The sequence below is a fragment of the Rhinolophus sinicus genome, linkage group LG10 (assembly GCF_036562045.2).
Source record: "Rhinolophus sinicus isolate RSC01 linkage group LG10, ASM3656204v1, whole genome shotgun sequence".
NCBI lineage: Eukaryota > Metazoa > Chordata > Mammalia > Chiroptera > Rhinolophidae > Rhinolophus > Rhinolophus sinicus.
The window spans coordinates 30,450,561-30,477,637 of NC_133759.1; the positions used below are offsets into that span (position 1 = coordinate 30,450,561).

The 27,077-nt window shown below is 41.4% G+C and overlaps 2 protein-coding genes across 4 annotated transcripts; one reads left to right on the plus strand and one right to left on the minus strand.

Annotated features, from left to right (window-relative positions):
* Nucleotides 1–645: 645 nt before the first annotated feature.
* Nucleotides 646–14,292, minus strand: EAF1 (ELL associated factor 1). The gene is made up of 6 exons (XM_019726029.2): nt 13,914–14,292; nt 11,917–12,011; nt 9,927–10,063; nt 8,357–8,565; nt 6,480–6,710; nt 646–3,859 (listed from the first exon to the last, which is right to left on the minus strand). The coding sequence occupies exons 1-6, from the start codon at nt 14,275–14,277 to the stop codon at nt 3,813–3,815; spliced, it is 1,083 nt and encodes a 360-aa protein (XP_019581588.2). The 5' UTR covers nt 14,278–14,292; the 3' UTR covers nt 646–3,812.
* Nucleotides 14,243–26,480, plus strand: METTL6 (methyltransferase 6, tRNA N3-cytidine). Of its 3 annotated transcripts, none has more exons than XM_019725976.2 (6): nt 14,243–14,367; nt 15,184–15,554; nt 16,270–16,404; nt 19,967–20,137; nt 24,657–24,798; nt 26,098–26,480. In XM_019725976.2, the coding sequence occupies exons 2-6, from the start codon at nt 15,330–15,332 to the stop codon at nt 26,277–26,279; spliced, it is 855 nt and encodes a 284-aa protein (XP_019581535.1). In that variant the 5' UTR covers nt 14,243–14,367; nt 15,184–15,329; the 3' UTR covers nt 26,280–26,480. The 3 variants fall into 3 exon arrangements, with proteins under 3 accessions (XP_019581535.1, XP_074168925.1, XP_074168924.1); XM_074312823.1 differs by lacking the exon at nt 14,243–14,367 and adding an exon at nt 14,431–14,656; XM_074312824.1 differs by lacking the exon at nt 24,657–24,798.
* Nucleotides 26,481–27,077: the final 597 nt, after the last annotated feature.

Below are 27,077 nucleotides of genomic sequence, written 5' to 3' on the forward strand. Positions count from 1 at the left end.
TCCCCACTCACTGTCCTACTTACTTCCACCTGAGGAAATGGGAGCCAACTGCAGAATAAGCAGCAGAGGATTCCTAGCCTAGATCTCTTCACATGTAATTGTATTCAATCCCAATTTTTGGAGCACCCATTAGGTGAAAGACACCACAGAATGAAAAAGGAATATGGTTTTTACAGTCTGTTGGGGGAGCCAAGAACACAAGACAGATGTGGGCACTGATCAGAGGTGTGGAATGGAAGCAGGAGGCAGGATCACTTCGAGCCATTGAGTGTCGATTTGGGGTCAGGGCTATGTGTGGTGTGGCATTCCAGGTGAAGGAATTTGGTGAGCTAAAATGACTAGGAGATGTCTAGGGATTCAGTTCAGCCCTTGCATGGTTCTCAGATCCAAAGCTAAGGTTGCCTGTCCAGACCAAGTCAAATGGCCTCAGATGCTATATGGCTTATTAAAGTCATCCTTTAGTTTTGGACTTACACACCTTTCAAAACTGAGGTGTACGTCCTAATGACCAAAAAACCAAATTAAAAAGGAGTCAATTAAAAAAAAAAAAAAAGGAGTCAATTTAGATAATTAGAGTTAAGCACAAAGGATTCCTGAAAGAACCCTACATTTTTCATTGAAAATAAAACCCACCAAGACAGGCAGTATATTGCTGACCTTCATTTTTACTTAAATATAGTGATCTTTTAAGAGAATTAAACCAAGAAAAACTTTACACAGCAAATATTTTACATAAATGTAAACATGCACGTCTACTTCATAATTAAGCAAAATAAACCTTTAAGCACAAAATTTTAAAAATCATTTAAGAATGAGACAATGAATCCAAGACAGAAATAATAGGAGCAACAAAAACACACATTTCGTAAAGCTTCAATTGGTCTTGTCTTCCAACCTACTGGTTAAGGCCTGAGTTTCGGAAATCCTACCTTCCTTGCCAAATGGAAGCATCCAATTTGGCTGTACCTAATATATATCCACATATCAAAGTATTACGCTTTCAAAATAATGTAATAAATATCTCTCTCTCTCTCTCTCTCACACACACATACACACACACACACACGCACACACACACCCTATTTAACCAGCCTCTCAAATAGGGAAGTAAGGATTGTGGAATTTTCAAGTTTTCCCACTATTGAAGCACATACATATTAATACCACACATAGAAAAAATGATTCTGCTACAGAAATAGTTAATGAGTGGCATCATTACAAATCTCTAGTTTGTTTGTATTGTTTTCCCAAATCATGTCTTTGCTGTGGTTTGCCATGGCTCCTCAGATACCTCAGACTTAAGTCTTTACACCTCGCCTAATGACCCAGTTTGGTAGACGTATAGAACAAAAAGGCAATTTTAACAATTCAGTTACAAACTTCAAAATTATGCAAATTAGCATGGATAGTTTTCAGCTGTCTCCAAATGCCTGGAATGTTTTCTCTATGTATGTATACCCTCTCTATTCCACCGGTTGGTTCTCCCCACCAGGCTATAAGCATCTGGAATATCTATTCCTGTGGACCCCCCAGGGGATAGAGATGAGAATAGCGGTCCCTGCTTTGAAGGAGTTCAGACTAACCAGAGCTCAAGCAAGGAGAAGGTCAGTATGTGCACACAGAACGGCAGTCAATTGAAATGAACCTCTTTTCAATGGCACCCACAGTTTGGCAGGGGAGAGGGGGCGGAGGAGAGATGAGAAGGCACAGAGGCAGGAAGAACAAGTCCAGTTTGGCTGGCAAGAGAGTACTCATGAGAAGTAGTCTGTAAGGCCAAATTCTTGATTTCCAAAAAGAAATGATTCCTTATTCTGGTGGGTAAAGCTGGCGTGTGGGGGGAGGGAACCCCCAAAAGCTTTGTGCAGAGAACCAAACTGGAGCTGTGCTAGAGGACAAGTGTGCAGGCTCAGGTAGGATGGATGACGGGAGAGGCTGAAGCTCGGAGAGCTTGACTCGCCAAACCCAGTGCCACATGCAAGCATTTCCTATAGAAACAAACATCTTTACCCGACATGCCCAAAACCACAGTTCTGTCTATGTATGTGAAGACTTTGGGAGGAAAAAAAAAAGGCTTAAATAGATATTTTTAGTTCAAGTTCCTGGAACCTGCCCCAGCTTGAGCAAGTTAAGAGCAGTGAAACATTCCCACATCCAGTAACAATTCAAGTCTCCCAATCACAGCCATCACCCTCCCTGAGCTGTCATTACCAAGGAATTATAAAGCAATTATCAATTCATTATAAATAAGTTCCTACCTGCCATTAAACCCACTGACACCTCAGGATGGGCTGAGAACCCCCCAGAGGGTACGAGTGTGCACCTGTCACCTACACTTGCTGGAGTGGTGTGTGTGCGGCCAGACAATGGCTGCCAGTCCCCACCTCCAGCTCACTGGGGTCGCTACGCGGTGGAAACAGGTGACTCTCCAAGGCTCAACTGTAAGCGCAGGCCCCACCATGGATCGAATTCCTTTCTAGGTCCAGACTGCTTTCCTTCCCTAGCTGGGGAGGGAGAGACCCCAGCAAGTAAAATCATATTTAATGTTCTTGATACCCACCCAACCAAAGTAGATGGAAATTTCTCAGGACACATTCATTCAAATTACAGAAGTGAGATACTCCATCCTAATTATGAGACAATTTATCACACATTCACTTAATGTGGAACATTTACTAGCGAGGGACCAGTTTCCTGCAACAACAGACTCATTTGGAAACTGCACTCCCCAGAAGGCAATCTTGTGACTTTCTTCTAGCTGTGTATAAAAATACTCATCAGTGCGGGAGTCAGGCACAAACAGTGGTACAAAAGCACGAACAGAAATACCTTATCAAAAGCATGTGCTCATTTCATATTGCAGAACGCCTATCTAGAACCTGGTTTTTGAAAACCTATCGGCTGGTTCATTTGTTCAGATAGCTTTTTCATCATACCTCTCTTCCTCTCCTACGTCCCCCACTAAAACCCAACGAGTGAAGAAACTGAGAGCCCCCATCTGAGTCACGTGTCAGCACAATGGCTGCCCGTTAATCTGCCCACCCAGCCTCATGTATGTGGGGACTGTCTGGTTCGGAATTGGAGCTAGACGTGCCCAATAAAAGCTCCAATGCCCATGTGTAAGTCCCATGTGTAAGAATCTCTGGTTCCCGTAAGTGAGCAGTGGCAGAAGCCTGGACTGCAGACTGGCCATGAACGAGCTGTGTGCTTCACTTTCCTTGTTTGTGAGGGGTTTGCACTGCCAGAGCCGCAGGGGCCCGTCCAGCTGACACTCGAGGCCTCCATCTTGAAGTCCGTTTCCACAGCCTGGTCAGGCTGCTTCAGACAAAACTTCCTTACCACTTTGTGCCCACAATTTAAAGTGGTTTTAACATACTTCTATGCTGCAGTTTGAGGTTTCCCTCCCTTTCCTACCCCTCAAAGACTGTTTCATTTTACTGGTGCAGACCACTTGGCCAAACTGGTGACTGCTGAGGTTTAAAACTGAATCACTGGCTTGGTGAACATATGGCCTTTGCATAACCTAGACCAGGGCACATTTGTCTGTTTTTCATTAACAGTGTTAACCAAATAGAAATATAATTCTGTCAGTTCTTCTATAGAACTACTTAAACTTTGAAACATGAGATTGTTCAAAAATTACACAAGGAAATCATCCATCACCATTAAGTTAAAGATTTGAATATCTGAGAGGTCCAGCTTCTACTACAGTCACTGATCCACAACATTTTCCTCTTGGCAATGGACTTCATGCAGGGTAGCCTGGTCTTGCAGCATATTTGTGCACCAAAAAGTTGATTTCGAAAGATCCAGCTCTAGTCATCACTGTCACTGCCTGACTCACTCAACTGCAAGTCATTTCCTATAAAAAGAAAACAGAATCAAACCAAAAGTACACAATTTAAAAATGACTTCCTCACAATTCCTTGGTTGACTGCCTTGGCTATCACACTATAGTAAAACCAGGCCAATTCAATTTAGTAGGGAAGGTAATCGATTTGGCTCAGTGACAAAACTGGTACAGTCGACATTTTGAAAGAAATGCCATTTTTGGTATCTGCAAAGCACAGCAATGCTGCTGATACTGGGATAGAAAAGCGGAGTAAGCTAGATAGCTTTTAAATGTGTTAATAAATAGCAAGAAAATATTTCTCAATAACTGTTTCATTGTCTAGTAGAATTTTTCACATTAACTTGCTTTATAAAAGCTAAAATAACAAGTTGGGCTTTCCACTAAGGAAGCAGAATACTGTTTACACCTATAACACGCTAATCCAATACTCCCTCTGGTACACCTCTGTCCAGTATAGTCATGTTACTTTAAAACAGAAACCTGAACTAATGAATTTTGTAAAGGCTCAAATTTTTGTTTGGTGTGCAGAATTTAGGTTTCAGGTAAAAAATACAAGTACTCAACATTTCAATCTATGACAATAACAGGCTCCCAGTTGATACCAATTGGATTACAATAAAATTAAACTTCTGTATTTCTAGAGTGCTAATCTCTATGCCACCTCTTCTCAAAAATTGTTCTGAGTACCCTGGTGTCCCTGAGACCCTTCAAGAGGGTCCGACCCCAAGGTCCTTCCTTTCCTTTTTTTTTTTTTTTAGTTTATTGGGGTGACAATTGTTAGTAAAGTTACACAGATTACAGGTGTACAATTCTGTATTACATCATCTATAAATCCCACTGTGTGTTCACCACCCAGAGTCAGTTCTCCTTCCATCACCATATATTTGATCCCCCTTACCCCCATCTACCACCCTCTCCCCCACTTACCCTCTGGTAACCACTCAAAGGTCCTTCCTTTTCTGACTACATACTTGTGTGATGCCAGGTTTTCCTTCTTATACCTCAAACTAAACAATTTATGGCAAGAGACTGAATGCAGAAGCACATGTAAAAATCCATCTTTGTACTAAGCCAGACATTAAACAGATTCACAAAATACTTTAAAGCAAAGTTACTCTTTTTACTAAATATTTTTTGATTTGGAAAATTTATTTTTCATAAAAATTGTTATTTTTAAAAAATGTAATGGTTTATTATTGTTCTTTTAAATGAATTCTTGAATATTTTAAATATTTTTACATCTGAGTTTAGCACATTTGTGCTATTTACTGTGATCTCAGGGTTTATAAGATAGTTCCGGTTGACACTCCTGGTTTAAAAAACTCTAGTACTTTATCGTATATGAGGTATGCAAAGATTAAGGTCTCTCCATTCGAGAGCTGAGGGACAGGGTAACTTAAGAGACATAAAGAGGTTAAAGGAGTTTAAAGCACTGGTGGGTAGTGCCACAGTGATACCCACTGTGCCATTTTTTTGCTCCTTCTTTCTAGGAGAAAAGAATGATTTAGCATTGCCTGGGAGTTAAAGCACAGTAGTTGTCTACTCCTTTTCCACTATGAATACCAAACTCCCAATGGGAAACTTACTACCCCTAGTCAGCTGAGAAGAGCACCCAAGTATACCCTGAATTCCAGAATCTGGGCGCATATAATGGGACAGAAGACAGTATCCTTAACTGATACCATAACAGTGTTGCACTCACTCAGGTAGAAAAGCAGAGCAGACTATAGTGGTTTTCCAGTGAGGGTGATTTTGCCCCCCCAGGGGACATTTGGTAACATATTGGGACAGTTTTGATTGACACTCCTGGGGGAGAAGGGGGTAGTGTTTCTGGCATCCAGTGGGTAGAGGCCATCCTACAATGCATAGGACAGCCCCCCACAACAAAGCTTTGACTGGCCCAGAATGTCTATAGTGCCAAGGTTGAGAGTTATCTTTGCCGGGTCCACAGCAGTAGGGCTCACTAGGTCAGCTGCCCCGCTATTGCCTACAGATCTTCCAACCTCGGCAGAGGAAGCTATAGCACAGCAGAGCATTCATTAGGATTCTGGAGAGGGAAGAGCGTAGAGAACCAGCACTCTCCCCACCTCCAAAACAAAGAAATTGGTTCTTGTTTTCCTCTGCTCTTAGTATTAAATGCATTAAGCCACCCAGACATTACAATGTCTCTTCCTTTCCGTTGCCAAAGGCTAGTTGGTCTCCAATATACCCAACAGCATAGGTTCCCAAGCCTGTAGGCTGTGGGACACCAGTCTGGAGACACTGGATTCTTGGGACCGTATAAGCACCTGGAGGTGAGGGACAGTAGGGGGGCACGCAGCACCCCTAAATTCTGGTATATGCAAAAATAAAGAGCCTAGCTGTTCACGTTTCAGCATTTTCCAGAATTCACAAAACCTAATTTGTGCCAGTGGGGAAAAGGAACGAGAAAAACAGATTTTTCAGTTTTGTGCTTCCTTTTTTAACTATTTGATAATTTATTCCTTTCTGCTCCAAATGATCTTCGTCAGGATCCTTTCTTAAGCCTTAAGTATCTTCAGGCTTATAGACTCTTATCTAAGATAAACAGAAGGCACATCTCTGGCCTACATGCCCCCGCTCTAAGCCACAAAAGGAAAAGCACACTTACGGAGGGTGTTCATGAGCTGGTTGCTTCCTTGTGGCCGACTGGTTCCATTGGCGATGGCCGGCCTGTTGTTGGAGGGCTGCTGGTGTGAAGGCTGTGGCGACGCGGGGCCACGGTCCTCGCCTCCGCTGCTAGAGCTGTCGTCATCGCTTCCTGAGGAGCTCTCCGAGTCTGAGGAGCTGCTCCCACTGCTGCTGCTCATCTGTTCGATAATGTCAACTTCAGCCCTCAGCTCTGGAATAAAATGACGGAACAGAGGTCAGAGGTCAGCGCAGCAACCATTCCCCAGGCAGCACACTGCACCTCCTGGGAATAGTACGAGTAGTACGTCAGCCAAACAGCTGCCAAACAGCTACCGCTGAGGGATGACTTAACACCAACTCCTGCTTCTCAATTCCTTAGAAATGCACAAACAAAATGACCACAACCAACAAAAAACACCTAACCTGTCTCCAGAGGGACAATGGAAACAGTAAATTCACCCCAAATAGCCAAAAAGCAAACTGTTGGAGGATAATGACTGCTCTGTATAAGACATGAAATAAGTCTATTTTGCCTTTATCTACTAAGAAAAAAAAGATTGTGAATTATGAATTAAACATCAAATAAGAGAAGAGCAATATTATGCTAAGGTATTGAAAAATATTTGACTAGGAATTGACTCGTGCTTGTTTTGGATTAACCTCTAACCAACAGTGAGACCCAAGTGGAAATCAATGAATTTCCCAAGGCACTGTGGAAAAATGAAGGACCAGAGCAGACAGCCTCTGCGGTCCTTTCCCGTTTTCCCGTCCATGAATAAATGAAGGCTTGCAGGAGGAGCCACAGTGACTGAAGAAAAATGGCTAAACAACATTTCTCTGTTGCATTCTTTACATATTTGACTAACAGCCATGCCTGTCAGGTGCTGCATTTTTTACAGATGTTAAGCAGGGAAGGAAAAACACGTTTTATCTAAGCATTTCAATGTCACTGAATACAGTAAAGATACAGCACAGATTTTTCTGTCCAAACACACCTTAAGCTGCTATAGTTCCTTTAACTGGCAACAAATAATCACTCATGGTCCAATTCCTGTTCACAACTAAAGTGAAAACTTCCATAAATGGCATTCTAATATCCGTGAGGAAAAAAAATCAAGAGGCTTAAGAACTGTGCTCCATGCAAAAAGTGATTTCGCCTGCCAAAAGACAGTGTTTATATACGGCGGGAAAGGCAAACTTCTAAGGACAACTTTCTTTCCCTGTTTACTACTGTTATGGATTTAATTTTTTCATAAGACTTACTAATATGAAATACCCTTATAACTTCCTAAAAGTCTGGACAACTAAAACCATCTACTGTAAAGGTCAGAAAGTCAAGGTAAGCTTCTTTATCTCAGGTATACATTGGAGAAAAGAACCTGATCAGATTTCTAAGTCTTTCTGGACCAGTGTCCATTTTCACTGGTCCCCCCAGCACTTTCACATCTATAAGTTATGTGTTAGTACAAAGCTCTAGTCATGGTATTTTAAATGTCCCTCTAACCGAGACACCATACTGACACTGGTACCTTGTTTCCAACCCTGCACCTTGGAATTTTCTTCTTCCAAGGCCTTAAAGGTGTGCCATATGGAGCTTTAGACAGCAGTCATGCTTGTTGAAATCCTGGGCCTCTAAGCAGAACACTGCAAAGACAGCCACAACTCAAGTCATTATGGCTGGACTCCTCCTCACGAAATCAGATAAGTGGTAAAAGCCCCCGCCCTCAGCACACCTGGGGTGGTGAACTTTTCAATGGCAGAGAATGCACATGTCGTCTTGTCAACAAGGCAGCCTTGTGATCTCTACAAACATCCTACTCCAAACTGCTATCTGTGCCTCCAGAAAATGCTCTCTACCTCTTTTGATGTCATCCAGCTGTGGTTCAGGTGAAGGGTTATCTTTCAAGGGGGAAGTTTTGGGTCCAACTGGAGGTTTCGTTGGAGCTCTGAACGGCATAGGTGGTGGTGGTGGTGGTGGTGGTGGCGGCGGTGGCGGCTGTGATGGCTGCGGGGGACGAGTGGGCTGCTGTTCCATTCGGGCTTGGATTTTACTGCTCCCCTCAGCCCTGAAATGAGATACAGCCATTAAATCAGAGCGGCAAAACCAGTGGTTCTCAAATTTGCCCAGGTGACCAAGCACCTGGAAGTCTCTGCAGAACCCCATGCTTTTTAGACTGCTGCAAAATACTGACTTTTTTTTTCCATTATCGATGTACTGCTTGTTCATTTTGTCACATCCCAGCTCTTGCTAGCAAACAAGAAAAGTGTTCTACCCCAAACTGGGAAAATTGTATTAACAATTTATTTTGTAAATGGACTGGCCCAGCACTTTTCAAAAAGTTTAGTGTGCATACAAATCATCTGGGACTCATTAAAATGCAGGTTCTTAGTAGGTCCTGAAATTCTGCACTTTTAACAAGCATCCAAGTGATAAACGCTGCTAGCCCCAGATGACATTGAGTAGTAAGAGAAATGCTCACAACCACCAGCTATTGGAAGAGTAACACAGGCACCTGGTTCACGGAGGTAATTGATACTAATCCACTGAGTGGCAGGAAAAGAGCAGGGGCTCTACAGCGCCCTGGCACTGGGCTTAGGTAAGTCAGTCTCATTTATCTTGGTCTCTTCATCTGCGTGTGTTTTTAAGGAAAACAATAGCACCTTTCTCAGAGTTATTTAAAGATGAGATAAGATAATGCCCTAAGGCATCTAGCATAGTTTCTGGCATATGATAAACCCTTAATGAAAGGTAGCTACTCTTATTTTTTGGTGAAATGAGTAAAGAAAAATGGCATGAGGAAGCACAAAGAGAAAAACATCGGGCTGTAACACTGTCTTTAAAATGTAATTGCTATAGTACAATAATAGCTATATTGCAATGTAACAGTAGAACCACTGGGTTACTTCTATTTATAGAATGAATTTTGACTTTAAAATAAAATCTAATTGGCTTTCACATCAGACATGTAATACCTATTAAGTATCAAACAGAGCTCACTAGCTCAAAAAATAGGCAAAGCTTTTGTTTTCGTATTATAATGACCTCAAATGGATCTTATAAAAAAAAATGTTTTTACTCTAATAAAGACTATATACCATTCAATTATTCTTTCATAATAAATCTACAAAATTTCAATCTCATCCCTCAAGTGGTACTGTATCAAAAAGCCTGAGATTAATACAATGAATTTAATTATAAAGTACACCCCTTTCCCCAATGGCTTCCACATTTCAGGTCTTAAAAAATTTCTTTCTTTCTATTACATTTAAGGAAAAGATATTTTATTGATTGAGAAGACAGGTGGAATTGTTGAGATTATCGACAGGATACTGGGAAGCCAGCTGTTCACCTCCTTGTAAAATTAATTGAATAGATAATAACAAAGATAGAAACATCACATCAATCTGTACCTGGTTATTCGCATACCTTGTTTTCTTGACCTGAATGCTGCTACTGAGTTTTTCCAGCACGTATTCACCAGTGTCATGATTAATAATAAGCACACAGTCTTTCTGATAAGGCCGTTTGTTCCCCTTGAACACAGTCATTGGTGGTGTGGATCCCTATGTGCCACAAAAAGTGTAAGAGGATCAAAACTAAACACGCCAGTTATGAATGTCAAAACTGAATTTACAGGTGACTCTATCTCATCAAATCTTTGCTCAGAGCGACTCAAAAAGAACAGATTAAACTGATTTCTATTTTAACTCCTTCTGTCTTCACAGGCAAAAAGAAAGAAAGGGGAAATAATAAGTATAGCAAGAATCTGTGACTGTGCAATTGGTTCTAAGTAATCAAGAAAGGTAATAAAATTTAATTACTGTACATTTTTCTAGGGATTCAGGAAATGTTACAAATAGTGGTAAAGTGTGAACTGAGAAAAACAAATTAACCATTACTTGTATTACACCGAGTAGAGTTTTTACTGCGAGAAGTAAAACTTCTTTAGTGAGCCATCTCTAAAATTTCCTTGTAATTGGAGAGTCCAGGGCTTCCCCGCATGCCAAGTAACCAACAGTGCATCTCCAAAGGCAGCTCATTATTCTGGTTAGCTCAGAGTTAAGTACATCATGCCACTCACTGGCCTAGGCCCTTTGATCATGAACCCATTGCTCTGAGGTTAAATAATTAAATCTTTAAACCAACTATGTAGCCCTTCATCCCCACCCACACCACTCACCCCTGGCCTCTGCTGGCTCCAGAGCAGAAGGCAGCTGGCATTGTCTCACACCCTCAATTTCTTTCCTTTAACAAGGCTTCTGCTTATAACGCCAGACCCTCCCTCTCTTTCAATTGTACTCAACCTTCAAATCTACTCAGAGGCCACTTCCTTAGAGAAGCCTTCTGTGACTTTCTAAAATAAGTGCTATGTTTTCTTATATTTAAACTCCATACCATAAGTTCCACAAGAGCAAGAAATGTGCTTGTTTTGTTCAAGACTGTATTCTCAGTGCCTAGTAATGGACCAGCAGACAGTAGGTGCTTAATTAATATTTGCCAGATACAGGATTTAATCCCTTGTATAGAATCAAAAACTGTTTGGCTCCCTAACTCCTTATTCATACAGTAAACATTTAGAGTAGGAAGGGACCTTAGGGACCATTTAACTAACCCCTTCATTTTACATTTGGGAAAATAAGGTCCAAAGGGAGATGATATAACCTGCCAAAGGCAACAAGTAATGAAATAGCAGTATGAACTGGAAGACAAGTAATTTTTCCAAAACACAAAGCATCCCAGATCTCCCTGTCCAGAGCCTTTTCATTCTATCATTTGGAACTTACTGTGTTCCAGGACAGGGTTGTGACATGCAATGAATGACACATGTTCACTAAGAGTATTCTGTCTAATCCTTCGAGCTTTGTGATCAGAGTGCTGCCTTGGGCAAGGCTTTACAAAAGCCTCTCTATGCAAAGGTTCTCCGTTCAGCTTTTAACTAAGTTCTGCATCGTTCAATTAGCTGAATGCTCTGAACCTCTGGTTTGTGCCTGAAACGATCGGGCTACACGTCACCCCCTGCCAGATATATGAAATAAGTAAATCCTACTCCTACCCACCTTAACTCTTGGCTTGGCAGCCCCACTCTCCTAAATTGTCATTGCTATATATCAGCATGGCACCTAGGGCTTTTCTCTATGTCTAAAAGAGGGGCTAGGTGTCCAGGTAGGATCCTTGTCTACTTTGTAGCAAATGGGGGGCAAAGGAAGTGTGGGGAAAATGGCAACAAAGAATAATTTTTAATCAAGCACCTGGGAAGCATGAATTCCTCTCCACGCTATACCCGAAACCCCCTTTTCCTTATGTTGGCACTTTAGAAAGTTTTAAACAGTAGGAAATTCAAATTGTAATAACATGAAATATGAGGATTCACAGTGAGTCTACATTTTAAAAGACAACAACAATGGAATAAACTCACAGGGATATGTGGCAGCGTAATTGTGACTTCATCTCCTTTGCCAACCTGAAGCTCTCCTTCACAGGAAGTATCTATAGATGCTGGCTTAAAATCATCTAAAGGGAAAGGAAAAATAGCATTTATCCACCAGGTTACTTATACTAAGGGCTTTCTGGGTGTTCTCATTTAAGAAATAATTTTTTTTTATTACTCAGATAAATAAAGTACAAGTAATTTAGATTATTAAAGAAAAACCTATTTTACTGTGGAAAACTTCACAAAAGCAGAGACATTACAACGAAACTCTGTGTACCATCATCACCCAGCTTTAATAATTACCAACTCAGGTACAATCTTGTTTCATCTATATCCCCATATACTTTTCCTCCCATCCCACAACTGGATTATTTTGAAGGAAAAAAAAGCTAGAATTTATATACCACTTTATTAAACAAAGATATTCCCTTCTCCCCAGTGACAGATGAAAATGAGTGCTTATTATCCACAATAAAGTGTTTTGTTAGGGTTGTTGTGAGGCTCAAAAGCAACAGCATATTAATAAGATTCTGTGATTGTAAAATTCTACATGAAACATGAAAGGCCACAGCATCATATAAGCCGATGTCATTTTGCATAGGAACTGTCAAAATTAGGATGTGCCACACAAAGATGCTCCTGTAGATGTTCAGAGTAGATGGTTGAACTGTATCTCCACAGGTTAGTCCTGCCCATGTTTCTGAATTGCAGTTAAAGTACAACATGAATGGCCATCTTACTCCCTTTTAACACACAACTGCCTCAAAACGCAGGCCAGATGCATATGTGAAGTGTCTCATTTAAATTCTACATTGCCCTTCACTTTGCTAAAACATCAACTTAGTAAACTGCTCAGGAAATGAAGCTCTTATCACATTCCCAATAGCTTCCCTCTAAGAGAGCTGATCTGTTGCCAGTAGGAAGCATCGCAATGGCAAGGCAAAGCCACCACACACAGATGGAACATCATTGTCTAACGCCCTCTTGCAATGTGTTGAGTCACATCTATTAGCTCCTTTGACAAAAACAAGTCTTAACCAGCGTTAGCACTACCGAGACAGGAAACCAGGAGTTGTGAATCACAGAGGGATGCTCCCTCGGCTCATAAAAGCCAATCTTCCCCCGGGACAGAGTAGACGTGCCCTTCCTTCCTCAACAGCCTATAATCCCGGAGAAAAAGGAAGGTCCAGCATTAATGGCGATTGCGACAGTCTGTGTGACTGCTCTCTTCGGCCTCCAGACATGGATCAAGCTTTAACTTATTCCAGGCTCACAAATGCTAATTTTATTCTTCATCCACAAGGGACATGGTCCTGAGTTAAAGTCAGGGTCGTAGAGGTGACCTCAAAAGACATCAAAAGTCAAAGGAGGTGCAGGAAGCTGTAAGAGGAACGCTCTGATGGGCGCAGAGAGGATGTGGATTCTTTGGCTGCAGGAGGGGGTGAAGCGCAGCGCGTCGGGTGCCCCGAGTAAAGAAGGACGAGGAAAGAAAGCTGAGGAAAAACAGGGAAGGAGAGAATGGAATAGAAGGGAGTGGATGGGGCTCCCAAGCAAACAGGAAGAGTCCTTTAAACGTGGAGAACCTTGGTGGGGGGATCAGAAGGGGCGGGGGATGGATTAGAGGGAGAACTGGAGTCCGATGCGGGGTCACACTCTTTCGGTAATAAAGAGGGTTTGGCACAAGGATGGGTGAGGGGATGAAAAGAGATAAGGGCCAATGAACTTCGGAACAAGTGTTTGGGAGCTTGAGACAGAAGAATAGTTGGGAGTGACGAAGGGTTTGGTTGGGGAAGAGTAAGCTGGGGGGGGGGGGCAAAAGGGGGGAAATCGAGGTCCTGGAGGACCTGGGGTAGGCGAGAAGGGAGCTGACGTAGGCAGGGGGTTCTCTGTACACTGCAGGGCCGAGGGAAGAGAGGAGGGATTCGAGGCTGGCAACAGGAGGCTGGGGAAGCCGAAGGGACCCGTGGAGAGCGCTGACTTACAGCGAATGGTGTGGAAGGAGGCTCGCGGTCGCTTCTCGAAGCTCTCCCCCAGCCGCAGGCAGTGTTCCTCGCGGTCCAGCAGCGGGTTTACGGTCCCGTTCATGGCCCCACACGGGCCTCGCGCCCGGACCGGCGCTATCCAAGTACGGCCGCGGTCTGAGCTTCCGGCACCGGCGTCCGGGAGTACAGTGCTCCCGTGACACCGCTCCGGAGCGCACCGGGAACGCAGCCGGCGCCCACCCAGGGCCGGAAGCAAGTCTCCGCGTCGGGGTGGGGAAAGCCCCTGAGGAAGCAAGGCCTCGGGACTTCCGGCGTCGGGGCGGGACTTCTGGGTTCGTAGCGGAAGTGGCGGGGGCGGTGCCATAGCAATAGAATTCCGCCGGGATTCTGAGCTGCGCGGCGCTGGTTAGCTCAGACGGGATTTGCGCGGCGGCTCCCAAATTCTGCTTCCGAGGTATGGGCCTGGCGGAGGGCTGAATGCGCCGGACAATCCCCCTCTAGTTGAGTCTAGGAGCTAATGACACTGAGCCCAGAGCGCCGCTGACTAGATTAACGCGGGTCTGATAGCTGACCTGGCCAGCTCTCCTCAGGCCCTGGCGGCCGGGTCGGCCTGGTTTATCCCGAGTGTCCTGAGACAGGTGACCCTACACCGGGCGTCACGCAGTCTCTTCTTTCCCTTCGCGCGGTGATGGCGGTGCGAAGGCCTGGAAAGCGACTCCCCCGCTGGTCTGAGGCAGCTTCTTGTGAGTGCGATCAGAGATTCAGGCCACCCGAACGTAGTGGTTCCATCTTCCCCGAAAAAACTGCGTCTCCGATCCTTGGGAACCCATGACCCCCACTTCGGTCTGGCAGTTAACTACCCGCCTCCAGTTCAGGCACCTGTTGTGGTTGTAGAGTCACCCCTTTCACAGGCACCGAAAATTAATGAGTATTTTCCCTCCAGGGTTTCCCAACGAGTTCTTGGGAGTATCCTTTTTCTAAACTAAACCGATTTATTATAATAGATGACTTAGTCCGGTTTGAATTAGTGTTCGGTGCATGAGAGTCCAGGGCCACTGAACGTAAGCCCTCTGAAGGCAGGGACTTTGTCTTGCTCTTCTTTGTGACCTCTCCTATAATGGGCAGGGTTTTGTGTAGAGTCAGCACTAGTAAATGTTTGGTATATTGAACTTTTTGGGTGAAAGGAATGCTCTAGAACCTCTAACTCAGTATCTTAAAGAACTGTTCTAAAATTACTAACCAAAATCTCATTCTTTTTCCTGCGAAGCAGAAATGCTCCCCGAGGCTTGAACCCAACCTGAGGAACCACATCTGAGAAAACCCTGCCTGCATCTGCAGATTCAGCTTGGGTTCCTCAAATTATTCAGGGATGGAGAATCTTCAGCAGTGTTAACTCCATGACCATTTTCCCAAGAGATGGCATCTTTGCAAAGGGAAGGGCTTCAGGCAAGGATGCTCAGCTCTGAAGAAGAGGAGAAACTGAAAAGAGACCAAGTTTTAGTGTCTGACTTTAAACAGCAAAAACTGGAAAAAGAGGCTCAGAAGAACTGGGACCTTTTTTACAAAAGAAATAGTACGAATTTCTTCAAAGATAGACACTGGACCACCCGAGAGTTTGAGGAGCTGAGATCATGTAGGGAGGTAATGTTACACTTTATTTGAGCTGTTCTTCATTTAAAATATGTAGAAGAGGAGTGCTTTATTGCATTTTTATGGAAGTGTGAGGTAGAGAATTTATGAAGCCTGTCAGAATGCTTTGTACCCTAGAAATACTCTGTTTGGTCTCAAGTAGTTTTAGCAGTTTGTGGGTTGTATAATACATAGGAGAAATAACTTTAATGGGCATTTCTGTTTCTTTAAAGCTAATCTGAAAGTTGTAAATATTAAATTTTTACTGAGTGACTTCAGTGACAGATTCAGATTCATTAATAATGATGATGATGAACACTTTACCATGACCCTTTTCTAGAACTTTTCATGTGTTTTGTAATTTAAGCCTTATAATAGAACTGTGAAGTAGACATTACTATTATCCCCTTATTGATAAAATTGAGGCAAAGGTTATTTAAGTGATTTGTCTAATGATAGAACACGGGTGAAGGAAGGAGTCTGGATTGAATGCAAGCAGTTTAACCCCTGAGCCTGTTCTCTTAGCCATTATCCTGTTTTCTCCACACCAAACTGCCCAATGTTGGATGACAAATTGAGATATCAGTATTAGCTTTTGGTTATCAGTGTACTTGTTTATTTTCTGCTCCAGAGGGCAGAGACCTTTCATGTTCTGGACCTTTTAATTTGATTTGTTTCTTCATTATGCAAATATAGTGTCCTCTAACTTTGAGTTCTCTTTTCTCAGTTTGAAGGTCAGAAATTGACTATGCTTGAAGCTGGCTGTGGGGTTGGGAACTGTCTATTCCCGCTTTTAGAAGAAGATCTGAATATCTTTGCTTATGCCTGTGATTTTTCTCCAAGAGCAGTTGAATATGTCAAGGTTGGTGCACCATCCTGGTATTTTATGATTGTTTTGTTGGACTTGTTTGACCTGCCCTCTATACCCATTTGTCCAATTCCAGACCTCTCCCTGAAGCTAACCAGCTGTGATCACCATAAACATGTTATAGTTTTCCTGTTTGCATACATATATAATACATATAGAAACAGCTTTATTCAGAAAAGTAGAAATATCATAATGACACTATATACTTATACCCAGATTTTATGATTTCCAGTATTTTGCCACATTTGTTTTATAGACTTTTTTCTTTGCTGAACCATTTTAAAGTAAATTACAGACACTTCACTGCTAAATATGTCTGCATACATCTTCAATAAGGATTCTCTCTAACTGACCACAAAATACTTACATCTAACAAAACTAATTGTAATCCCCTAATGCCATTAATACTCAATTCAGATTTCCCCAAATAGTCCCAGGTATCTTTTATAGCTGTATTTAATCAAGATCTACTTATCCTTCATTGGCAACATGCAAATATCTAGTTTTCCATCAGCCCTTCACATTTTTGGCATCCGTTAGACTTTTTAATAGTGCAGTCACGTTGTACAGTAACTTACTTTTCTCACTCTACGTTATGTCTTTCAGTTTTTCCTCTTTGTATATATAGGTCTACATTTTATCTACCTGCTGCAGTATTCCATAGAATGGATATACCATACTTCAACAATTACCTTTGATATTTATTTAAATTGTTTCTAACTCTCTGCCTTTATAAGTAAGGTTAATGTAATCACCATTGTGCATGTCCACCATTGTGCTCTCCAAATCACGTGTACACGTTTCTCTATGGTGAATAATGGAAGAAATAGAATTCCTCGGAGAAAGAGTATACATATTTAACTTTTATTAGAGAATGCCCAGTTTCCTTCCAGAACATTATACCAATTTATAATTTCATCAATAACATAAAGATAACTTTTTCTCTGTGCCCTCAACATTTGATGTCAGTCTTTATTTCTCCCAATCTTACGGGCAAAATAAAATGTCTCCGTATTTTAATTTGTTCATTTCTTATAACCAGTGAAGTTGAAGTCTTTATAATATGTAAATAAGCATTAGTTTGGGTTTTTTTCTGCTTCTGAGTTCCTTCATTCCACATACATTTATTGGGAGCCTAATGTGTGCCAATGAATGTTGTAAGCACTGGGATTAAGTATAGTTTATTCAACATTGTTTTATGATATTGTTCTATGATAGGATTTAAATTATCAAATTTGAATTTATTAATCTGCTCCTTTTGAGGTGCTAAGGTTGTATGTCTTGTTTAGGAGTTATATAATCACATATTCTTCTTATATTTATTAATTTAGAAAAATTTTCGTCATTATTTTTTCACATATTTCTTCAGCTCTGTTCTCTCTTCTCCCTCTAGGATTCCAATTACATGTATGTTATACCATTTGCTATTGTACCACAACTCTTGGATGTTGTTTTGCTTTTTTGTTTTTTTAAACTTCTTTTCTCTTTGTATTTTCAGTTTGTATAATTTCTGTTGTCCTGTCACCAAGTTCATTGATTCCTTCATAGGCAATAGGCATTCCTATTAATGAGCCTGTCAAAAGCATTCTTCATTTTTGTTACTATGTTTTTGATTTTTAGCATATCCAGTTGATTCTTTTTGTAGTCTCTCTTTCTGTGCTGAAATTACCTATCTGATCTTGCATTTGAGCCTTTAACATATTAATCACAGTTATTTTAAATGCCCAAACTTTTAATTCCATTGTTTGTGTCATATTTGAGTCTGGTTGTGATGATTGCTTTTTCCCTTCAGTCTGTTTTTATTGTATTTTGGTATGCGTTGGTTTTTTTGTTGTTGTTGTTGAGAGCTAGACATGTTATATAGGGCAGTAGATACTGAAGTAATAAGAATTTGTAATCTAGATAGTCGGGCTGTGTTTGAGGTCTGTTGTTGCTGTAGTTAGCTGTGAGGTTTATTGTTGCTATGGGTACCACAGACTTCAGTCTCCTCTGGTGACTGTTTTTGTCTCTCCCCTTGGCTTTGGATCTTCCCCTTGGGCTCTTCCCCATAAAGAGTCTGTCTCTTGGCAGCTTCTCCAGCTGCAGGCCACTGTTATCACTGGAGACTTGTGGGTAGAGTATGGGAGAAGGGATTGTTCTCTAATGTTCTGATTCTCGGGTTTTGAACTGCATAGTCCGCCTGTGTCTCCGGGGTGTGGACTCCACAAGTATTTCTGCCTCTCCAGGAATAGTGGTTTTCTGTCCCATTCCTCCCCCGGCTGTAGGAGATATCCACCAGTGTCCTCCTCTGTGGTCTTGAGGCCATTCTTCCTGCAGATAGATTAAGACTAGGTGGGGGCAGAGTAGTTCCCTGCCCTTGTAGCTGTGGTATTCCACCAGTGCCCTAAGGCTACAGGCCTCAAATGACCTTTCCACTGCAGGTTAAACCTTTTTTTCCTTGAAGTAAACGACAAAGTCCAGCACCAGAAAGAGCACCATCCTTTCTGTGACAGCCTGGTGATATTTCTGGTGGAAACCCCTGCAAAAGGTTGGGAGCATCCCTGTGACTTCAGCCCCCAGGAGCTTTACAGTGTAACATACATACTCAGTCTCCAGCAATTTGTCAAATTGCTAGTTCTATCCTTTCCTGAGTTTTCTGCCTCAGGTAAGCAAATGCTTGGGTCCTCTCTTTCCGTGAAGGCAAGATATTGGAATCTGTCTCCAGATGTTGGAATGGATGGTTATTCTTTGGCCTCAGTTCTTTGATGGGTTTACAAAAAAGTCATTACTTTGCTGTCCAGCTTTTTCTTGTTTTGAGGATGGGAGCTACATCTCTTCACCTGTGTACGTCTCTGAGCAGAAACTAGAATTCATTAATGAATTCATTAATTCAGTTGGACAGCCAGTTGTCCTTTAATACAAATGGAAAGCTAATCGTGTGAGATTGCACTGAATTTAGAAGTGCAGTGATAGGTAGAATTGACATCTTTTCAATATTGAATCTTCTCATCCAATAAAAGTTTAATATTTTGCTTCATAATGCTCTTACTCATGTGTTGAAACCCACTAACCAAAATGTACCAGGAATACACTTGTAGTAAAAAAAAAAAGTGAGGCTTATTTTATTTGTCTTGCTGTGTCATAGAAAAATATACCCAGAACGGTGGGAGCATTTCAATAAGGGGAGCTGGAAGGACTTTTCATAGGATTTAGTTTTGTAGTGTATAATTCAAAGGAGGATTAAGGAAGCAGAGGCCAGTTTTAGATTTTCATCCCTTTAGAAGCATGGAAATATATGCTTCTAAAATGCTCAGTTTTGAATATGTGGTAGACTGTTTTCTTTCCTCAGTTAAAAATGATTTGTTAAAATGAAATTGTGCCCCTCATAGCAATATTGAATATTACATGCTTTAATGTGCAAATGGCTTATTTCGCAATTTTACTCAGTAACAAACTAATCATTAATTTCTGTGCAAAGGACACAAGTGAAAACAGAATCTTCTTTTGAGGCTGTATTTTTCTAAATGTATCAACATGGATGTTGCATTAAAATTCTTTTGTGTTTATCCCTCTCTAGCAAAATCCTTTATATGACACAGAAAGATGCAAGGTATTCCAGTGTGATCTAACTAAAGATGACCTTCTGGAACATGTGCCTCCAGAGTCTGTGGATGTCGTCATGTTGATATTTGTGCTCTCTGCTGTTCACCCTGATAAGATGCACCTTGTCTTACAAAACATTTACAAGGTTAGTATTTGGAGCCTGCACTTGAGGGTTGGACATCCCAATCCTCTTGTTTACCTTCCCTCTGAGGCCCATGTGTGTCTAGATTCACAGAGTCCCCGTTCTCACTAGGTAGGCTGTGTAGTCAATGTGTGGAAAGGGATTCTCCATCATAGCACATCCACCCTGAACTTTGATTTGTTTGGTAGCCGTCGCTGTTCTTCAGCACTTGGCCAGCCTTGGAGCAAGGATGGTTTTACAGTTACCTGGGATCTGTGGAGTCCTGCTGTAAAGTGAGAGGAAGTTTGGTTCAGTGGTAAAGAGCACATAGCAAGGAGTCAGAGTGCCCAGAATCAAAATCTGGCTTCCCTATTTAGGCAAGTTCCTTGACCTCTCTGAGCCTCAGTTTCATTACCTTACTATTGAGCTAATAGCTTCTCTATCTTAGGATTTCGGGGACATTATGTGAGCCATGTATAAAGTGTTTAGCACAATGCCTAGAACGTGGTAAGTGCTTTAAAAGTCAGCCGTTGTTGTCATTACTGCCATCATTGCTATTAGAATAGGGAGAACCCAAACTGCAGTGGCCTCCAGGAGCTTGCTGTATCACTCCAAAAGTAAAACTTCACTTGTAAGTCATGCGACTCAAGCCAATAACCCTTCTGTGGGCCTCAATTTCCTTGTCTGTAAAATGGGGGTGTCAGAGAGTTATTGTGAGGTGTGTAAGTAAGATCATGTATGAGGGTGCTTTGTAAACTACAGTAGAGGCTCTCTTATCTATACAAACAGTTGGTAATGGTGTTGATTAATTTAAAAATCAGCTAAATCAAGAAATCATAAAAAATAGTAAATGCTTACCTGAAACATTTTATTATAACTTAAGACATATTAATATTCATTTATCACTCTTTTGAAGTAGAGTTAAGGTCTTTTCTTTGAGTTTGGAGCCATTTATCATCTTTCTTACATGAACCACACATATAATAGTGTTTTGGTTTCTTTAAAAGTAAAGCAAACATTTAAAAGTAGTTGGAAAGTAATATGAGGGAAGATTCTTTTATATTTTTACCAAGGCTTTCACCGTTGATTCTCCTACACCTAACTAAATAGCAGCTTGTTCAAATCTTACCAAATCTTTCCAAAGTATTCAGTGTACTTTTTCTAGGAAATAAAAATGCTTTCTATTCACATTCATATTGCCTTGTTTATATACTTGCATATAATTGTAAATCTACAACTGGCATAGCAAGTTTGGGAGGAAATACAAGTGACCAATGGTAAACATGCGAGTTCACCTGGGGAGCATGACGTACAGGTGTGCACGATCGAGAAGGCCTGTCAGCCTCACGGGCTCAGTGAGTCCTGGGCCTCAGTCAGTCTGTGCTACAGACGGAGACGAGATCGTTCAGCAAGTTGAAAAAGTAGATGCTGTTTAAGAGAGCTTCTGTGTATTTAGAGCTATACATGAAAACTCAGTAAAAGAGTAGTGAGGTAGAAATTTCAAGACACTGGAAACCTGTTAGAGAACAATTACTCTCACTTAAAACATTATTTTTTTAAAAATTCAGATGTTGCCACATTGGTTTTAGCCCTGTGCTTGTGAGATTTTGTGAGTTTTTTCCCCTTAACCTCCACTTTCCCGGCCTCTGGTATCTGAGCAGATGAGAACCCAGCATATCCAATAAATGGGCGTGGAACTTAAGTTGAGTAAAGAGGGAAGAGAGGACATCAGGGAAGAGATGGTAGGATCACCTGAAGTGAAGGTCCAGGTGAGGGTGAGGCTTATTACAGATGGGGAACTAAGGAGAAAGAGCTGAGAAGATGGGGTGAGTGGTCAGTGACCACAATGGAGAGTATGGAGAGGTTATGCTTTTTAGTGTTGGTAAGACTTGAGGACATTACATGGCAGTGAGTGGTTTAGGGTGGACGACAGGATCTTTGGAAGAGCAGCTCAACTCATCAAGAAGCCAACATATTTGGAAGGATAAGCCACACGAATATTGAAATTGAGCAGAATTAAGAATGGAGTAGTAGTGAGAGGAAGACAGTAAAGCAGAAGATACGTTTATCATGCAATGAAGGGTAATGGCTTAGGGACTAATAGGCAACAATAGTGACAGTGGGTGGTACAGTCTTTTCACATGAGATTCAGAACGGGGGGGTTTAGGGAGGAGAAAAGACGATGCACAGAAAGTAGCAGTGAGGAGCAAGGACTCCAGCCTGTCTTCAAGCCTGATGATCCGAGGGCCAGGGGAGAAAACACAGCCTGACTTGAGAGGTTGCAGGGAAAGCAGTGGCATCAGGGGACAGTCAGGTTTCTGTGAGCACAGGAATGAACGGAACATTCAGAAGGGTGTGGGTACCAGTGATTTCATTGATGAAGGATTTCAGGTATTGGGAGGAGTAGGAGTTAGGACAGAATAAGGAATATCAGGCACTTTATGGGGGTGAGGGGGTCCCCTACCAATACTTCTGTTCATTATACTGCAGGTCCCAGCCAGCTCAGAATGAGAAGACAAGATTTAAGGATGAGAAAGAAACAGAACTCACTATCTGCAGATAATATAATTGTCTAATTAGAGCATATTAACAGAATTATAAAAGGTGTTGTAACATAGATCTAATTACTCTAGGATGTTAACACCAGAGAAATTTTAAAACCACATCATTTTAAGCTGAAAGACAACCTCAAAGGTGTGTTTTTGGAATAGAATAGTGAAGTAAAATTAGATGTTGTCATTGAAAGACCTTGATTTTGGTCTACCCTGTGCCACCGACTTGCCTTGAAACCTCAGGCAAATCACTTTTATTCTGAGCCCTACTTACTGTAAAGTAGATAGAATAGTCCTAACCTATCCAATTCTTGGAGTTGTGGGGAGAATAAAAGAACGTAACTTTGAGAAATGCCTGGTTATACAGTGCCATGATCAAAGAAGGCATTAGTATCGTAATTATTATTTTACAGAGAAGACAACATATACAGAGGGATGAAATTGCTTGCTCAAGGTCATTCAACTAGTTAAAGGAAGAACTGGGATATGAATCAAGATTTCCAAATTCCTGAGTGAGTGTTCTCTCCACTGTCCCATGTAGCATTTTCTTCCTTCTGAAATGAGGAGTAAGTCTTTTTCACATGAGTTAATTTTTTTCAGAATTTTCCCTTCTCAATTATTCAGATTTTTAAACTTAGCATTTCTGACCAAGGTAAGAATATTTTTATCCAAGTAGCTCTTCCTGACAATATTTAAAATTTATGCTAGTATTGATAAGAATTTAGTAAATGAGAAAATCTGCTAGCACACTTGGAAGTATTATGGACAATCTTTCATATTCTATTGAGAAAGAGAAAATACACCAAACTACATTAAAAATCTATTATAATAGATAGTATGTGCCACATGTCTTAAAAATCATCTTATTGATATGGTGGGTCAGAATAAGATTTAATAAAATTAGTGCCCCCTTTGAAGTCTACTCTTACGTGGTAGTGTTAACACAATTTGAAAGAATTTTCACATAGAAAGCACGTGTCACAATGCATACCACTTACTTTTCATTCTGGAAAGTATACGCCTGTGAGCTTTGTAAAATAGGGGCAATTAGCCCCACCCTACTGATCTTACCGTCCAATTTTTGAGACATCTTCTCTGTGACACAACTCTCCGAAAGGCTTTCGTGGGGGCCTCCCACCCTGGCCTGACACTGATCCCGTTCCTACACAGCTGCCCTGGCCTGAGGGTCTCCTCCTCCTCACACCAAGCAGTGCACAGTGTGGGACGAAGACTCAAAGTTACTCCTCCCCTCGGAGCCTCTTTTCTTGTCAGTAGTGTGGATGGAATTGGAATGACACTCCCCACAACCACCTCCCGGGGCAAACAAATGTTTCTCATTCTACAGTATGATGCCTTTTGATCCAAGTATGAGTCCTGACTCCCCCACTTAGCTGATGTGTGATCGTAGGTAAATCATGTACCTCTTCTGTTGTCAATTCCCTCATCTCACACGGGGATAATAAGTACTCCTTCCTCCCAGAATTGGGTGAAGATCCAATGAGATAAGGCCTGGTAAGCTGTACTCAGTTGTTAGTTAGCATGGTGGGCCAGCTATATGCATACATACAAGTAATTGTAGCACAGTGAAACCAGAGCAGAGACTCAGAATGAGGAAAGCTAGCCAGAATCAGTAAAAAGCCAAAACGACATTTGACTGCAGGGTCATGTACTAGGAGATGGCTAATAAAATGCTGGGAGAACATGCTTTAATGCGGATAAGAGTGTATCATTTAATGTCTTTAACATTTTAATGGTATGATACTGGACCTTCCAGCATGCTCTTGTAAGTGCTCAAAGAAGTTTCCCTCCATCGTCTGACTATACCTTTAACAGGCCCTTTTTCCTTCATATTAGGGGTGTTTCAGTCTGGCCCCCTTTCATAATTATCATAAGTGTAAGTTAGTTTAATCCCTAAATCAGACTTTATTTTATAGTAAGCTTTATTCGGCTGGGTTCCCCAGAGTTATATGCAGCCTGCTTTTGCTTTGTAGGTATTAAAGCCAGGCAAAAGTGTCTTGTTTCGCGACTATGGCCTATATGATCACGCCATGCTTAGGTTTAAAGCTGGCAGCAAACTTGGAGAGAACTTTTATGTTAGACAAGATGGAACCAGATCATATTTTTTCACTGATGGTAAGTAAAACATTAATGGCATCTGTCTTTATTTTGTTGACTTGATTGCTTTCTCACTGTAATACTGGTTGGGGTGGGGACGGCTATACTCAGCACACATGCCTAAGACCCTGGAACGCATGCTGCTTGCCTAGCACCTAGGACAACTGAGATGCAGCCCCTAGCCATGGTGTGCTCAAAGCCTCGTTTGCTGGCAGTGTCTACTTAGCCTGGGTTAATGGACAGGCTCTGACATGCCACGTGAGTGCTGTACCAGGAACTGGGCTGGAAAGGGGGAGGGCAACTCAGAATCTTCACTTTGTTCAGTCAAAAATAAAGCAAATAGGACAGTGTAATGTCTTGAGATTACTTCCCCAGGTCACAAAGGCAAGAAACATTTTTCTATTGAAGTGATTCAATCTGTTTAAAAGTGCACAGATTTACTGTACAGTGGTGGATTCCTTAAAAAGTCATTTCTGATAAAAACATTCAAACACCAAATATTTCAGTCTTTTAGATATTTTGAACATGAGTTCTAAGCCTAGTTAATAACCTGGTTTTGCAAACATTTGTATTTCTTGAAATGAAATATTGTTTTGGATTCTAAAATGAAACTAAAAATGATTGATTACTTTTACAACTGTAAAATAAAAACGTCAGGTGAAAATTTGAAATTTGTTTTAATGTTTCTGATTCATGACATTTGATTAAACCAATTATAAATAATTGAGAAGATGCAATGATATCTGCAAAGTGCTTCAGGCATAGTTTTTAGAATAATGCTCTTAATGAGAGTATTTTTGCTACATAGCCATTTGTTCCATTCGATTCACTTAATGTGTAGTGAGTGATGTATTATTTGGGTTAACTTTTCCTGAGGGTATATCACCATTTGGAGTTTTTTTCTTCCCACACTCTAGTCACAGATTTTCCTCCTTCATGTTCGGATAGATGACTTGCTTGATGTAAACAAATTGAGCACGAGGGTTTTGTATGAACATAGCCAGTTTGGAATTTTGTTTCTTTTTACTCAGGTGTTTGTGTTTGGGGGACTTTATAATATGGCAAAGTGGGCATGTTCCAGGTTATCCTTAAACATTTCTGATTACATTTTTAGTTGGGGTCTCTATTTGGTTGTAAGATGATGAGAAGTAGGAGTGTGTTACTTTCCAAAACAAAACCTTTAAATTTTAGCATTGAAGTCTTCAATATATTAAAAGAAAAAAATCTGCCTCAGTCCTCCAGGCTTCCTCCTTACCCCACTGCAGAGCCAGTGTAATGATACCCATGCTGAGCGCGGTTAATCTGCTTGTCTTACAGAATTCCTGGCCCAGCTCTTTACAGACACAGGTTATGAAGAAGTGGTGAACGAGTATGTGTTTCGTGAGACGGTGAATAAAAAAGAAGGCCTGTGTGTGCCGAGAGTTTTCCTTCAGAGCAAATTCCGAAAGTCTCCAAAGAACCAAACTCATGTGACAAGGAGCCTGGGTCACAAGTCCTGATCGTTCATGAGATGAACAGTCTGTGCCTCCCCTTGAAGAGGAAAGTTTCAAAATCACTCTTTTTATTTTGTATATTTTTATATTTAACTTTTTAAAAATTATATGTAATCTTTGTATTCAAAAGCAGCCAGTGTGTGAAGTGTGTGTGTGTTATAGACATGCAAAAGCAAATAAAACTGCAAGGCCTGAAAAGTAAAGAAAGTTTTATGGTATAACATAGTACAGCCATGCTGTCCTACTGTAAAAGTCCCCGAAGGAAAGCGTTAAGGACCCTGTAGCTCTTAAAGAGATCTTTGTCATTACTTCTGTGAGTCAGTAAGTGTGTCTCCAGGCAGCGTGTCAGACAACCCTGTAGAAAAATGAGGCCAAATAGACTAAAATAACACATCCATATCTATTTTTAGCCTGAAGGATTATTCTCTTCCCAGTGTCTCATATTTGTCCATGTTTCTCTGCTTCAGTTCATGTATTTGCCTCTTCAAGACCAGTGTTCCACAAGTACTACTTTTGCTCTATCTCAGGAACCCACCGTGGCTCCCTGCCTAATTCTTGAGACTCTCTCTAACTGGTCCAGTTCCTGGCCACACTGCCCCGAGGGAGAGCGGGGAAGGCCACCACATCCCCCCATCTGCCCAGTGCAGTTTCTTCAGGAATATAGCGGATGGACTGTCCCAGTTCCATGTTGGGACATAGGAGGTAGTGGTTAGGAGGTAAATGACTGACGTGGCCAAAATTACATAGCTGGTGTTTGGTGGAATATGGGAAAATCCTTAAACTGTCCTGTTTCCCAAGCATTCC